The 14,721-nt window shown below is 53.5% G+C and overlaps 1 protein-coding gene across 1 annotated transcript; it reads right to left on the bottom strand.

Annotated features, from left to right (window-relative positions):
• Nucleotides 1–8,348: 8,348 nt before the first annotated feature.
• LOC144374032 (steryl-sulfatase-like) lies at nt 8,349–13,523 on the bottom strand. Its single transcript, XM_078036998.1, has 2 exons — nt 13,380–13,523; nt 8,349–11,359 (listed from the first exon to the last, which is right to left on the bottom strand). Exons 1-2 carry the CDS (start codon nt 13,477–13,479, stop codon nt 10,980–10,982), a joined length of 480 nt encoding a protein of 159 aa, XP_077893124.1. The 5' UTR covers nt 13,480–13,523; the 3' UTR covers nt 8,349–10,979.
• Between the last annotated feature and the right edge of the window lie 1,198 nt (nt 13,524–14,721).

Genomic DNA, 14,721 nt, shown 5'->3' with positions numbered 1-14,721 from the left:
GAACACACAAGGCTTAACTGAAGAGGAAATGTGAGGAGTCGAGCTGAGTGCCACATTAAGTAGCTGTCAACTTTCGTGACTTTCTGTAAGAGGATCACGTAGGCGTGAGGATTGTGATAGTGCAGTGTGGCGATTTGCAGAGTGCGGAACCCAGCCTCCTGGGAGATATCCCACCGGCTGGTCAAGAACTCCTCTATTTTCTTCATAACGCTGAGATGTCCTTTGCCTTTTTCACTTGTTAAAAAATGGTGTTGAAGGTGTGAAATCTGCGGTAGTTCAAATTCCTGGTGCAGTCACAGCAATCAAGACAGCGGCCCCAAGATACGCTAGTAAGTGGTTCACGACCGTGTTTGTGCAGTCAATCAATGCCAGTTCCACTTAAGAATGCTGTTTTGGGAGCCAGAGAAATCGTTATTTTTCTTAAATATCTCCTAAGAACGTGTCTTTGGAATATTCTTTTTTGGGGGCGAGGTTACCCAGGATTGAATCCAGGGGCACTGGACCCCAGAGTCACATCCCCAACCCTATTTTGTATTTTATTTAGAGACAGGGTCTCCCTGAGTTGCTCGGGCCTCGCTTTGGGTGAGGCTGGCTTTGAACTCGCGATCCTCCTGCCTCAGCCTCCCAAGGTGCTGGGTTTACAGGCTGGCCTCAACTCTGTGGGCCTCCTGCCTCAGCCTCCTGAATAGTCTGCCGTGTTGGAATTCTGCAAAAGGGTCCAGAGATAATGTGTCTGCCAACAACCCCCCTCAGCTCTGTCCCCCATCAGACTTTCGCACAAGACCCGAGCCCTGGAGGTACGGGGCCGGATTGTGCAAGGTGATCAGGGTACATTTTTCCAAGCCCGCGTGATCGATCATGGACGGCGGGTGACGTATTCGTCAATGAGCCCCGGTAATGAAATCCTGCCAAAGGTAAATGTCAGGCGACATTAATACGCACCGTGTTTCCTAATACCTGGAAGGAGGCCAGCGAGTGGGGATCACTTCACAGAGCTAGCATTCTGTATTTTGCACAATTTGGCAGACTCTCGGGGTGGGTCGAATCCCCTCCTACTGATTTTGCACACCGTCATCAACTTCTGGACATGTGCCTGTTACACGTGCAAATGGACTGAAGGCTGTGGATCCGGATGGCGTAGACCTTGTTTTGAATTAAATTCTAGTGGGAACTTGCAGCCTCACGAAAAGCTTTAGAGCTAATGGTTTTCTCCAGCTGGTGGGGAAGGGAAAGTCTGAGATATTCAAAGCCTGTGAGATAACGCAAGGTGTGACGTTTCACATTGTCACCTTCAAAATGATCAAATTCATACGGGGAAAAGGAGAAGATTCATTGCGGAGAAGAGAATCTATTACACGGAGCCAAAGTTCCTTGCTTTAACCAAGGAGAGGAAATGGGTAGGATCTTTAGACTTTGAAAAAGTGGACATAGCCTTCGCCCCGCGGAGCATTTGAGAGTTCAGAGGAAGCACAATCCGTCAGAAATCACGCAGATCAGAGACGACGTGACCCTCGACCAGGAGAGGGACCTTCGCAATCAATAAAAGTTGAGGAGACATTTCTAAAGTCGAATGAGAAGACGTCGATAAAAATCGAATGAGAAAGTTGGGAAAGAAATAGAAGGTGACGTCGATAGGCCGCCGAGGTTAAGCGGGTTGGAAGACGGGAATGCGATTAGCCCAGAGAGGGAGGGTAGGGCTGTGCACCCCTGGGGGAAGGAGGAGGTCCGTCCTTTGGGTTTTGGATGCATTGGGTTTGCAGTGTCGTCAGGGGAACCGTCACGGCGACGGCGACCCCAGGTGGAGATTTTTGTGGTCGTTGCTGTTCTTTGTAGTCACACACGCGACACTAGGATGGATTTTGACCTATCCTCCATACGTGGAGAATCACTCCCATTCCGGCGGTTGTTCCTGATGTGACGTGACACTGCTTGTGGGTTCATACAGGAAGGTGATGTCCAGTTCATTCCACGGTCTCTCCTATTCCCGTCTCTCCTCCATTCCCTTTGGTCTAACCCAGCGAACTCCTATTCTTCCCTACCAGAGAGCATGTGTCAGCATCCGCATATCAGGCAGAACATCTGTCCTTTGGTTCTGGGGACTGGCTTATGGCACTTAACACGATCGGCTCCAGTTCCATCCATTTACCTGCGAATGCCGTCATTTCACCTTCTTTAAGGCTGAGTAATATTCCATTGTGTGCATAGGCTGCGTTTCCTGATCCACTCATCTGTTGAAGGGCACCTAGGATCACCACTTCCTTTGGACGCTGTGGCTCTATGCTGGGTGCAGCTTGGTCACTCTCTTTCCTCCAGAGGTGTCCTCTCTTTACAAATACCCATCGTCAGGCACCAGCAGAAATCCCCCGTGTGGATCCACGAGGGGGCCAAGAGGATGTCCGCACAGCGGCTGAGCCGGGGGGTTCAGGGTCCGACACAGGTGGAGTGCCCCTCGCCCAACATGCTGGGGCCCAGGAGTGCGCTGACTGGTGTCCATGGTACGGCCTTGTGCCCTTAGGGACGCCTCCTCCCCCCACGCGCTGACCCCCAGGCTCCGGACAGTCACCAGGACACGGCCCCGAAGTCTGAGACAGGGTTCAGCCTCCTTCTTAAAACCGGGCCGTTTGCCTGCGCCACCATGGCGTCCAGGGCCAGCCCTCCTCGGGCACTCACACACACACTCACACACACACTCACACACTCACACTCATACACTCACACACACTCACATACTCACATGCACACTCACACACACACTCACACACTCACACTCACACACTCACACACACTCACATTAACACATACACACTCACACAGTCACACACTCATGCACACTCAGATGCACACTCAAACACACATTCACACACTCACATTCACACACACTTATACACTCACACACACACACTCATGTACACACTCACACTCACACACACTCACTCACACATACTCGGATTCACACTCACACACACACTCACACACTCATACTCATACACTCTCACATTCACACACACACTCACATACTCATACACACACACATATTCACACACTCATACTCATACACACACACTCACATACTCACACACACACTCATACATACTCACTCGCACACACTCACAAGCACTCACACATTCACACACACACTCACACACACTCACACACACATTCACAAACACTCAAACCCAAACACCTACATTTAGATGCACACTCACACACACTCAAACCCACACACCCACATTCAGATGCACACTCACACACACACACATACTCACACACACTCACAAGCACTCACACATTCACACACACACACTCACACACACGTTCACAAACACGCAAACCCATACACCCACATTCAGATGCACACTCACACACACTCACACATACTTACACTCACACACTCACACACACTCTGATGCATACTTACACACCCCCACACACTCACACACACACTCACACACACACCTTCCACAGATTCACACTCACACTCACACTCTCTCACACACACATTCACACACACATTCACACATTCACACATACTCACATACACTCACACACCCTCAGATGCACACTCACACACACTCACACATACTCATGCACACACACAACAGTCACACACTCAGGTTTACACACACACTCTCACACATACTTAGACTCTCACACACTCTCACATACACACTCACACACACACACACACTCTCACACACTCACACACATTTAACACACATTTAACACACACACACACCCTCCCCCACACACTCTCACACTCACACTCTGACACACACACTCACACTCACACACACTCACACGTGCGTTCAGGGATGTGCAGTTGCTGGGCTGTAAAGCACTCTCTCGGCCTCTCTCTGTTGGACTCTGTCCACCTCCTGCCCACAATCTCTCGTGTCTTACCACCTGCCGAGCTCCAGGTCCTCAGGTGACAGACATCTACTTTTTTTTTGTTTGTTTTAAATTGAGAAAACGGTGGCTCCCGCGTGGATGTGCTGGGAGAGCAGGATGGTGTCATGTCACCAAGACGGTGACGGGTGGGATGGGTGTCAGGAAAGTGGGGGAGAGAGGCTGCCCACGGGGGCCAGACCCATTCTGCGTTTCCTTCATAATTACGGAATTTACGAAATCGGAGCACGCAGCGGCCGGCTCAAGAATCCTCTTCCCACCCTCCTTGGTGGCTGGACTGGGTCCTGTGGCTGCTTTCCAGCCAATGAGCTCCAAGCGGCCACCTTCCTCCCTGTACCAAAATGGCCCCATAGGTGAGGCCAGCTCTTCCAGTCCCCCTCATTTCCCCCCCTCTGCAAAGGACCACTTGGGTCCAGGACGTCTGTGAGTCTCATGCTCCAGAAGCAGACCCTCAAGAGAGCACGACTTTTAACAGGCAATGGAGGCCCGGACCTCAGGAGTGGATTAATCCACCAAGTGGATTGATCCATTTATCGCTGAATGGACCTCTGGTGAAGGAACCAAAGTGGGTTTTGAGTCTCCAATGCCCTCCGCCTCCTTTCTCCTGGATCCAGGTCTCTGTGAATTCCCTTCGCCCCTCAGCTTCGTGGGCCGCCCCCAGAATGTTCCGGAGCTCAGTGACTGAGCTCACCAAGAGTCAGACTCCACAGGGGGCTTGGAAAGAGTCGTTCCGTGTCCTGGTTTCCTTGCACAGTGCTGAGACCAAACGGCCTCACAAGATCATCTTAGAGGAGGAGGAGTGGATCTGGGACTCACGATGTCCAAGGTCCAGTCCCTGGTGGCCGACTCCATGGCTCTGGCCCAAGGGGAGCAGAACAAGATGGCGGCAGGGCCTGGAGGAGGAGAGCAGCTCAGGACAGGGCACCAGGGAGCAGAGAGAGCTCTGCTCACCAGGGACAGGACAGAGACCCCCAAGGCACAGCCCAGGGACCCCCTCCTCCAGCCACACCCCACCTGCTGCATTCTCCACCCAGTGAGTCCATCCAAGTGGATTAATCCACTATTGGTCTACACCCAGTGAGTCCATCCAAGTGGATTAATCCACTATTAGTATACACCAGAGAGCAGAGAGAGCTCTGCTCACCAGGGACAGGACAGAGACCCCCAAGGCACAGCCCAGGGACCCCCTCCTCCAGCCCCACCCCACCTGCTGCAGTCACCACCCAGTGAGTCTATTCAAGTGGATTAATCCACTGAGAGGGTTACGCCTCCCCTATCCCAATCATTTCACCTCTGAAGGTTCTTGTAGTGTCTCACATGAGCTTTTAGAAGAAGGGAAGTCTATGTGGGGCTCATGGTGTCTGAGGTTCAGTCCCCGGTGGCTGACTCCATGGCTCTGGCCCAAGGGGAGCAGAACAAAATGGCGGCAGGGTCTGGAGGAGGAGAGCAGCTCAGGACAGGGCACCAGGGGGCAGAGAGAGCTCTGCTCACCAGAGACAGGACAGAGACCCCAAAGGCACAGCCCAGGGACCCCCCTCCTCCAGCCACACGCCACCTGCTGCAGCCACCACCCAGTGAGTCCATCCAAGTGGATTAATCCACTATTAGTTGAAGGCTCTCATAACCCACTCATTTCCACCTCTGGACATTCTTGCACCATCTCAGAGACGAGTTTTTGGTGGATGCTTCCCGTCTAGACCATCACCAGCGTGCTTGCTGGGAAGTGGCTCCCGGAACTCCAATCCCTCTGCCTTCTCCCCTTGCTTCTTGTCCGCCGTGAAGTGAGCCTCTTCTTCCACCCGTGTTCTCACCATAGTGTGCATCCCCAAAGCAGCAGATGGTACACGGGATCCTCCAGCACTGTGAGATAGGCAAACCTTTTATCTTGATAAGCTGATTGCCTTAGGTATTTTGTTACAGTAGCACAACGTACATAGTCTCTCTGATTTTTGCTGTCTCCTGCGACGGCCTCAACATCTCCAAGGACTCTAGTAGCCCAGGGGACCACCGGGAGCCACAGATTAATATTCTCCTATTTCTTCTCCTGATTTCCAGACTGCAGTTCAGAGGTCAGGGCCGAGGTCCTCACAGTAGTGTAAGCAGGGCTTGCAAAATCCCTACCAACTTGACCCCTTTGGATGGAACTTTCCGGAACCCCTGTTTCTGAAACCCTCCTCCATTTTGCCAGGTGCATTTGAGTCGTTGCCTTTAAAAATAAAAAATTGAAAAATCTGTGCCACTCCGCAAGTCAGAACACAATGGCTGCTTCCTGTTCTGGGCTCTCAGTTTTGCCTGAAATAGATACAGGAAAGCGGTCGGAATAACCTCGTTTCCCGGTACGGACTTCCGGGGAAGAGACGCCCAGGGTTGACGGTGTGGGATGAGGGGTGCTGGGGAGGGGGACGGGGTAATGATTCAGGTCGGAGCAGGGTGTAGGGCTGAGGTAGAACCCTGTTCGACTGATGTGTAATTCTGTCTGTCCCTGGGGTAGGCACAAGTGTGGCAGGAGTGGCTGATTCCACTTCCTGGGCTGCACTGTGTGGTTGTTAGATTAGGGTTGGCTCAAATGTTGTGCAAACGGCAAAAAGTCATTCCCTGGAGGACTCGGATTCCTGCAAAGCCCATTTCGGGCTGAGCCTGGATGGATTCTGGAAGCTTCTTCCTCAAAACCCGCTTAAGGACACTTTGGTTTTGCGGGAATTCATGGCAGCGGGTGTGCGTGCGTGCGTGTGGGCACACCTTGCTGGATTTGCGGAAGCGCTGCCTTTACCATCTCCGTGGTTTTGCTATCGATTCTATGGACAGGAGGATTTCCACGGGTCTCTGCGCAGCCCGTGCACGGTTGCATCTGTGACAGACCCAGGCGGAAACCTGCTGGACATTTGCATGGGGTGTGGGGGGGCACTATCCGGTTCGGCTGAATTTGAAACCCCATGAATTGCAACCTCGGGGACAATCCAGGATCAGTTTCCTGCAGAATGCAAAAGCCACACATTGAGGGGCCCTGCCTGTCCCTATATTCCTGAAGACCCACAATAACCCAGGGCCCCCAGCTGCTCACGGACCTGGCACAGGTGCTGCATCTGAGCTCAGCCTACATCGGAGAAATCATTGCACCCATTTCCCACAAGCCGCAGTTCCACAGCTTGGGTGCTGCATGGAGCCGTTGCACGTGGAGATTCGTTGTTTTGGGACACAACACAGCAGAGATACATGCCATCGAGGTCGTTATTAAATCCACCACCGTGACGATTTACCCCTTAAAAATACTGATGCCGGAATAATGCATCTCTCCACGGCTGCTGGACTTTTGCAAAAAATAGAGATGCTCAAAAGAAGAATATTTGCACAGCGATTGGTGCGGTCCACCTTGGAGCATGCATTGCAAGTCTCCATTTCTGCGCAAGAATGAGGAGGAAACAACTTGTTGAAACATTGTGGCCGAAGAAGCTGCGGAGTAACACTGTGGCCAGTGCTGCAGCTCAGGGCGGAGGTCTTGCGGGGGTGGGTGAGGTTTCCACAGGCGACCGAAAAACCACGTCCCTTGAAGTTGAAAATGATGCACCCGCCACCTTTCCTACTATGAGATTTAATACAAAAATGGAAACCGCGGTCTTTCCTATAGATTTGGTCAGTGCTCAACAGAGGCATCCTGCTTTTCGCTATTTAAAGTGTTGGCCACCAGCGAGGACCACACACGGATGGGAGAGCCGGGTTCCATGCAAGCCCGGAGACCATCTATTTTTATTTCTCTTTTTGCAGAGAAATGTGCATTTTTTACGCCGCGGTAAGCGATGAGCTGACACCGGGTCCCTGCGCTCTTTTAGACACGCGAGACAGTGACGGGTGAAGGTCTGGAATTCCGGCCCATCTTTCTGCCCGGGAGCGTAAGTAGCTCCGTGGACAGGCCATCCATCAGGTGCTGAACCAGCGGAGCCGCTGCAAGGCACACGGTTACAGGGCCATCGTCACGCTGAGACCAGGGGCACGGGGTCCCTCGGGAAAACATCCCGAGTCGGGTTGCCTGGAGGAATCTACACCGTGGTTTCAAAGTTGCCCTTTGAAGCCTTCTCATGGGAAATAAGACACGACGCCATTGTGTTTTTATTTTTTAAATTTTTTTTTTTTAGACATCAGAATTCCCTAACTGTGATAGGAGTTAAAAGAAGAAAGGCTGATTCCGATAATAAAAGGGCAGAAGATGGTTCGTTGGCATTCAAAGTGCCTATAGCGCACGCTGATATTTGCAGCGACTCGGAGGCTGAGGCAGGAGGATGGCAAGTTGGAGGCCAGCCTCAGCCACTTAGTGAGGCCCTAAGCAACTCAGCAAGACCCTGTCTCTAAATGAAATATGAAAAGGTCTGGGGACGGGGCTCCGTGGTTAAACGACTCTATATCAATCCCAGCAAAATGTTAATAGGCAGAATATAAATACACATCACTCATTTTGCTACATATTTATTTTTTACTTTGAAAGAATTCTCAACATTTTGAACATATAATTAAACAGAATTCAACATTGTAGACGTTTTAAAATGACATTAAAATGCGGGGCTTTGAATATGTCTATTTTGCCAGGCGTGATGGCACATGATTAGGATCCCAGCAACTTGGGAGGCTGAGGCGGGAGGATGGTGAGTTCAAAGCCAGCCTCCGCCAAAGGGAGGCCGTAAGCAGCTCAGGGAGACCCTGTCTCTCAATAAAACGCAAAACAGGGCTGGGGAGCAGCGGTTGCTTGGTTTCCAGGTGGCATAGACGCTACCCAGTGAACTCTCATCTGCTTTCCTGGGGCGTCCTCACTGGGGGCTAGGGGACCTGGGCATTTCTGAAGCTGTGCTCAACGCTCGTCTGACTTTGCTGCGCCCTGGTCCAAAGCTCTCCCCATTTCCCTCTCCTCCAACTCTGAATTATCTTTCCAAGTCTGATGGAATCCTGGGATATTCCAGAGTCTGGGATATCCCAGGGAACCGGAGCTGCCTGGAGAAGACTCTGCTTGTTCCCGTTGAGGCAACATCGCTCCCCAAACTAGTACTGCTAGGCACCGTGACCTAGGTTGCACACTGCATAAGTGAGAAAGCAGTCTTTTCACCGCACTCTCCGTGAAGGCTGCCCCCTAGAGTTGTGTGGCAGGAAGCATGCACGGTCCTTCTTGAAGGTCATGAATCTATCCATTCATTTTTTTAAAAAATAAGTAAAAGACGGCAAATATTTGCTTCTGTATGTGCCCTATTTCTCGTATCTGGTTTGTCAACTGTAACAGGACAATGGTGACAGCTCTCTGCTGGTGCGCAGTGTCCATTAAATAAAGCTCCCCAGCTTCAGAAATGCCCAGAACCAAAAGGAAAAAGAGGAAAATCACTCAGAGGACTTCAACGTATTGAGTAGAGGCAAAGAAATGCATCGCGTTTGAAGGTGTCTCTCTCTCTCTCTCTCTCTCTCTCTCTCTCGCTCTCGCTCTAGCAGGGATTGAAACCAGGGCTACTTGACCACTGAGCCACATCTCAGCCCTTTTGACATTTCATTTTGAGACTGGGTCTCACTGAGTTGTTGAGGCTGGCCTCCAACCTGCGATCCTCCTGCCCCAGCCTCCCTAGCCTCTCGAATTACAGGCGTGCATCACCGTGCCAGGCTGAGACTGGATTCTTTAAGGACTAGCACACATCGGTTTGGAGCCTGAGTCCACGTTGGCCAAGCAGAGAACCGGTCAGTGCAGCCCAGGGGGCATGCGAGAGGCACAGACATCGGATTTCAGCCGTGACTTAAGAGGTGCAGGTCACTCCCAACACATGGATGCTGTTTTCTATTTCATATTCACATTTTTTAGTCTTTAGGGATTAAAAAGAAGGTACTAGTAAAGACTCAGCTTTTTGGCACTTGCATACTAGAGGCCTCTACCCCACCAACACAGTGTGTCCCAGGCTACCTCCTGCTTCCTCTTTATGCTCCCTGTCCCACTCCTCAGTCTATACTCAAAGGACTTAAAATCAGCCCACACTACAGGGACGCAGCCACATCTGTGTTTATAGCAGCTCAGTTCACAAGAGCTAAACCGTGGAATCAACCTAGGTGCCCTTCAGTTGATGAATGGATAAAGAGACTGTGGTATGCCTACACAATGGAATATTACTCGGCCATGAAGAAGAATGAAATGATGGCATTTGATCCTATGGATATTGTCCCATCACCAGGGCCTTCCTGGACGCCCACCTGCACCGAAGGTCTCGAGTAGACACTGTTCACCGTGCATCTGAGGGCGGCTCGGAGACCAGAGTCTCCGCCACGGGGTAAAACCACACCCACAACTGAAGATACCCCCCGCCCCAGTGTGGACGCATCAAGAAGTCCCCAAGGGCTGGGTGCCGTGGTGCGCACCTGTCAGCCCAGCGGCTCGGGAGGCTGAGGCGGGAGGATCAGGAGTTCCAAGCCAGCCTCCGCCAAAGGGAGGCCGTCAGCAGCTCAGGGAGACCCTGTCTCTCAATAAAATGCAAAATAGGGCTGGGGACGGGGGACTCAGGGGTCGAGTGCCCTGAATTCAATCCCTGGTTCCAAAAAAAAAGAAAAAGGAATCGTCCCCAACCCCGAAAAGAACGCAGGCTTTCCCCGCGGGTCCTTCTGAATGCGGTTGGAAGGGATCCCCTCAAGTGCAGTATCTCCCTTAGTGCCCTGGGGACCCCGAGGTCCACTGACCAAAGAAACCATGGAACCCAGATGTGATACCGTCAGCAATGGGTTGGAAACCAGGTTCGGGGGGACTGGGGTCACGGAAGGATTGACGATGCGCGTTCACGGGGGACACCCGTCACCTTGTATGGGTCTTTATTTAAATAGTGGGGGAAGGTGCTCGGCGTGTGGGCCATATGTGGGGGGCGTGTGTCGATCTCCATGCACATAAATATAGGGTACATCTGCGTCTTTCTGTCCGTCCGTCTCTCTATGTGGACACGGCGAGTGGCGTCCACCCTGGGTTCCACGTAATGGGGTCATCAATACCCATTTGGCCAACGGGGACGGGCGTCCACCCCTGGCTCCTGCCGACGGTGGCAGCGTGGCCCGGGCCTCCCTGTGGCCGGCGGCTAGTTTCCCGCGCCCGGCTCCCGCGTCTGCGGGTCGCACTGGCAGGACAGCCCCGCGGCGGAGGCGCAGCAGACCTGCAGCCACGGCTTCCACAGGGTGTTGCCCGGGGACAGCTGGTCGGGGACGCCCGCGGACAGGGTCTGGGCGTGGCGGTCGGCGGCCTCCTGCAGGACCCTCAGGATGTCCTGGAAGCGCGGCTCCGTCTCCGGGGTGAGGGGCCTCGTCTCGCCGGGGTCCGTGGACAGGTCGAAGAGCAGGGGCGGCCGGTGGCGGGTGACGTGGCCGTCCAGGCAGAGGCACACGTGGGTGTCGAAGCAGCCGTTGGCGCCCTGCGGGTGGAACTTGGGCGTGAAGTAGAAGGCCTTCCAGACGGACGAGCCTGCGGGCGGGGGGGAGAGGACACAGGGTCAGCCCGGCCGACAGCCACCCGCGACCGGGCACAGAGGCAGAGCCACGCTGCAGGGGCTTTGACAAGGTCAGGACGTGTCCCTCGGTCAAACTCAGGCGCCCTCGACCCCTGAGCCCCGTCCCCAGCCCTATTTTGCATTTTATTTAGGGACAGGGTCTCCCTGAGCTGCTGTCGGCCTCCCTTTGGCGGAGGCTGGCTTTGAACTCGCCATCCTCCGGCCTCAGCCTCCTGAGCCTCTGGGGTGACAGACATGTGCCACGGCGCTTGGCTTGAAGTAAACTTTTTTTTTTCTGCCCATTTCCTCATAAAAGCATGGGATTTCAAATAAATAATAAGACAAATAGTTTATAGGCAACGTCCCAGCGGCTCAGGAGGCCGAGGCAGGAGGATGGTGAGTTCAAAGCCAGCCTCAGCTATCTGGTAAGGCCCGAAGCGACTCAGGGAGACTCTGTCTCAAAATAAAATGCAAAAATAGTGCTAGGGGTTTAGTGCTCCTGAGTTCAATCCCCAATACCCTCCCTCCAGAAAAAAAAAAGCCAGTATACGGCACGTGGCTGTATTGATCATGTATCATAATGCACTGGATTCCAGAATATGCTACAGCCGTCGTCCCATGAATTGCAATGCGTCCACCTGATTCTGGACGCCCACTTAAATAGGATCATCTTCACCGACTGCCATCATGAGCTGCGATGATTCAGATGCCACAATTTACAGCGACCACTTTTAATAGGCATCAGACCGTCAATGCTTGACTCAAAAATCTCCATTTCACTGCACGAAAATATATCTATCTTATAATAACGGTCTTCACGGGTCTTTAAAAATACAGCGGGAGCCAGGTGTTCTGAAGGCGCACACCTGTCATCCCAGCGGCTTTGGGAGGCTGAGGCAGGAGGACCACAAGTTGGAGGCCAGCCTCGGCGGCTTAGCAAGGCCCTAAGCAACACGCCCCATTATTCCAAGCACCACGGGTGCAGGCCGCGGCCCAGAATGCTCTGGAATGGAACCCACTCGCCACGGGAAAACCGTGTCCGTCTGGCTCAAGACCCAAGAGTTTAAGCAATTGCACTGAAAGGAGCTGAGGCCGGCGCCTGCCTCGGGAGCCAAATTCATCCCAGGGCCAGGTGCCCACCAGAAACTGGGTCTTGCTTTTCTCACTTCTCCCTGTCTCTGCCCTCGGTCCTCTGTACTCCTCCACATAAGGCGTCCCCCAGCCCCTGATCCACTATGTTCCTCTCCCGGGTCTCTCTAGGCGGGGGCTGGCTGGCTGCATGCATTTGCCGTTTGCACGATCACGCACGGAATCGTGCCACGGACCCAGGATTCCGAGTCCGGGGTCTCTGCCTTCTAGAACATGCCACCAGGAAGCCATGCAGATTTTTAAACAAGCGTCCAACTTGGTGTGGTTTCTGCGGCAAATGGCAGGTGCGTCGTTTTGCACTTTAGAAACACAAGGAAGGGGCTGCTCCGGGTTAAGTCTTTGGAGTGGAGCGAGAGACAATGGTACGGTGAGAGCCTGCCACAGAGGCTGCCCGCGTAGTAGCTTGGTGGCGGGAGGCAGGGAGGAGGACAGGAGGAGGGAGGACAGGAGGAGGGACGGGAGGAGCATCAGCCATCAGCTGGGGCCACCCATTACCCAGGAGCGTCCAGCCCCAGAGATGAGCTTCAGAGCACCCAGAAAAATGCCCGTTGCCTCTCCCCTTTGCAGTGGGAATGGAAAGTCGGACCTCAGCCTCTGAGGCAGGGGAGGCTGAGGCAGGAGGATGGCGAGTTCAAAGCCAGCCTCCGCCAAAGGGAGGCCCTAAGCAACTCAGGGAGACCCTGTCCCTAAATAAAATGCAAAGTAGGGCTGGGGACAGGACAGTGTGGGACGGACACCTATGTGACCAGAGGCTAAGAGAGGAAAGAAGGAAAAAGGGGCCCAAGTAAAGCGCATTCCTGGTCTGGAGGCTGGCGGCCTCCGGGAGGCAGGGAGGCCGGTACTCACTGTTGGGCGGGTGCCACCGCACGGCGTTCAGGTAGGCGTTGCAGTAGTGGAAGAGGAACTCGTGCTCCGAGCGCCGGCTCTTCCCTTGGAGCAGCGGCATCAGGTCTCGGCCATCGATGATCCTGCGGGGGGAGAAGGAGGAGGTGGGGCGAGGTCAGGTGTGTGTGGATGCAGCGCGCATCCCCCGGGAGTCTCCTTCGGGGAATGTCCTTCCCCGCTGAGCTGCTGGTCTGGGGGACGTCACCAGCACCAAGGACATCAAGGATTGCAGCAGGGGCCACCTGCAAAACCAGGCGCCCGCCCGGGAGGCCAAGGCCGGAGGACTGCAGTTCCAAGCCAGCCTCAGCAACAGGGAGGCCCCAAGTAACTCCGTGAGGCCCCGTCTCCAAATAAAATACAAAAGAGGGCTCCGGGGTCCCGTGTCCCTCCCGATGGCAAACAAGGCACAGACACCATCAGCCACGGGTTTCAACCAAAGGGCCAAAGCCTCAGTCTGGTCCTGGGTTGACCGTCAGCGGCTCCATTTTGCGGGGCTCAGCTGGGGACTTTCCCTGGTCGGATGAGGACGCTGGGACCCTGTCTTCTCGGGAGGCATTTAAGGGTCCTCTGGTCCCTGAGGGTCTTTTCTGGGGTTTATTTTGGTGGGCAGGGAGGAGCATGGCCCTCGGGGAGTCCCTCCGTGGAGAAAAGCGACAGGTTTGGATCATGTCTCTTGGGGAGGTGTCTCCGGACTCCCCAGAGCAAGAGCAATCGCCAGCGTTCGGACAAATCTCTTCACTGCTTCCTCTTTCTTTTTTTTTTTTTGGTACCTGGGAATGAACCAAGGGGCACTCGACCCCTGAGCCCCGTCCCCAGCCCTATTTTGCGTTTTATTTAGAGACAGAGTCTCCCTGAGTGGCTCACGCCTCCCTTTGGCGGAGGCTGGCTTTGAACTCGAGATCCTCCTGCCTCAGCCTCCTGAGCCGCTGGGACCACAGGCGTGCGCCACCGTGCCCCGCTCGACTTTAACTTCTTGGATCTGTTATTCATTTATTTATTTTAACCCCCATACGCCAGCAAGACTCAACATGACATTTAAGATTTTTGGGAGAGGGAAGTGCTTTTCTGAGATGGGCATTTGTAACCGAAATTATCATAGGAACAATAGTAAGTGGGATGGCATTGAGAATCGCAGCCTCCACGTCCTAAAAGTCTTTTTCTTACTTAAAAAGCAAAATATTTTAGTATAAGTGAAGGAGGGGAACGGAGTCTACGCCGTAAGCTTTTCCTCCTTCCTACGGGGTGGGTCCACCTGCAACCTGCGGGTTGGAAGGTCCTGGTGAGTGGCGGTCCCCGAGGGTCT

This window comes from Ictidomys tridecemlineatus, unplaced genomic scaffold, assembly GCF_052094955.1.
Source record: "Ictidomys tridecemlineatus isolate mIctTri1 unplaced genomic scaffold, mIctTri1.hap1 Scaffold_552, whole genome shotgun sequence".
NCBI classification, from domain to species: domain Eukaryota; kingdom Metazoa; phylum Chordata; class Mammalia; order Rodentia; family Sciuridae; genus Ictidomys; species Ictidomys tridecemlineatus.
This window is presented reverse-complemented; position numbering and strand designations above follow the sequence as displayed.

What these genes read in the sequence shown, in the direction of transcription:
- LOC144374032 (XM_078036998.1), bottom strand. Translation starts at nt 13,479, where the DNA reads ATGCCGCTGCTCCAAGGGAAGAGCCGGCGCTCGGAGCACGAGTTCCTC. An exon ending in GCGGTGGCACCCGCCCAACA is followed by an intron (nt 11,360 to 13,379) that starts GTGAGTACCGGC and finishes CCCCGCCCGCAG; the next exon opens with GCTCGTCCGTCTGGAAGGCC.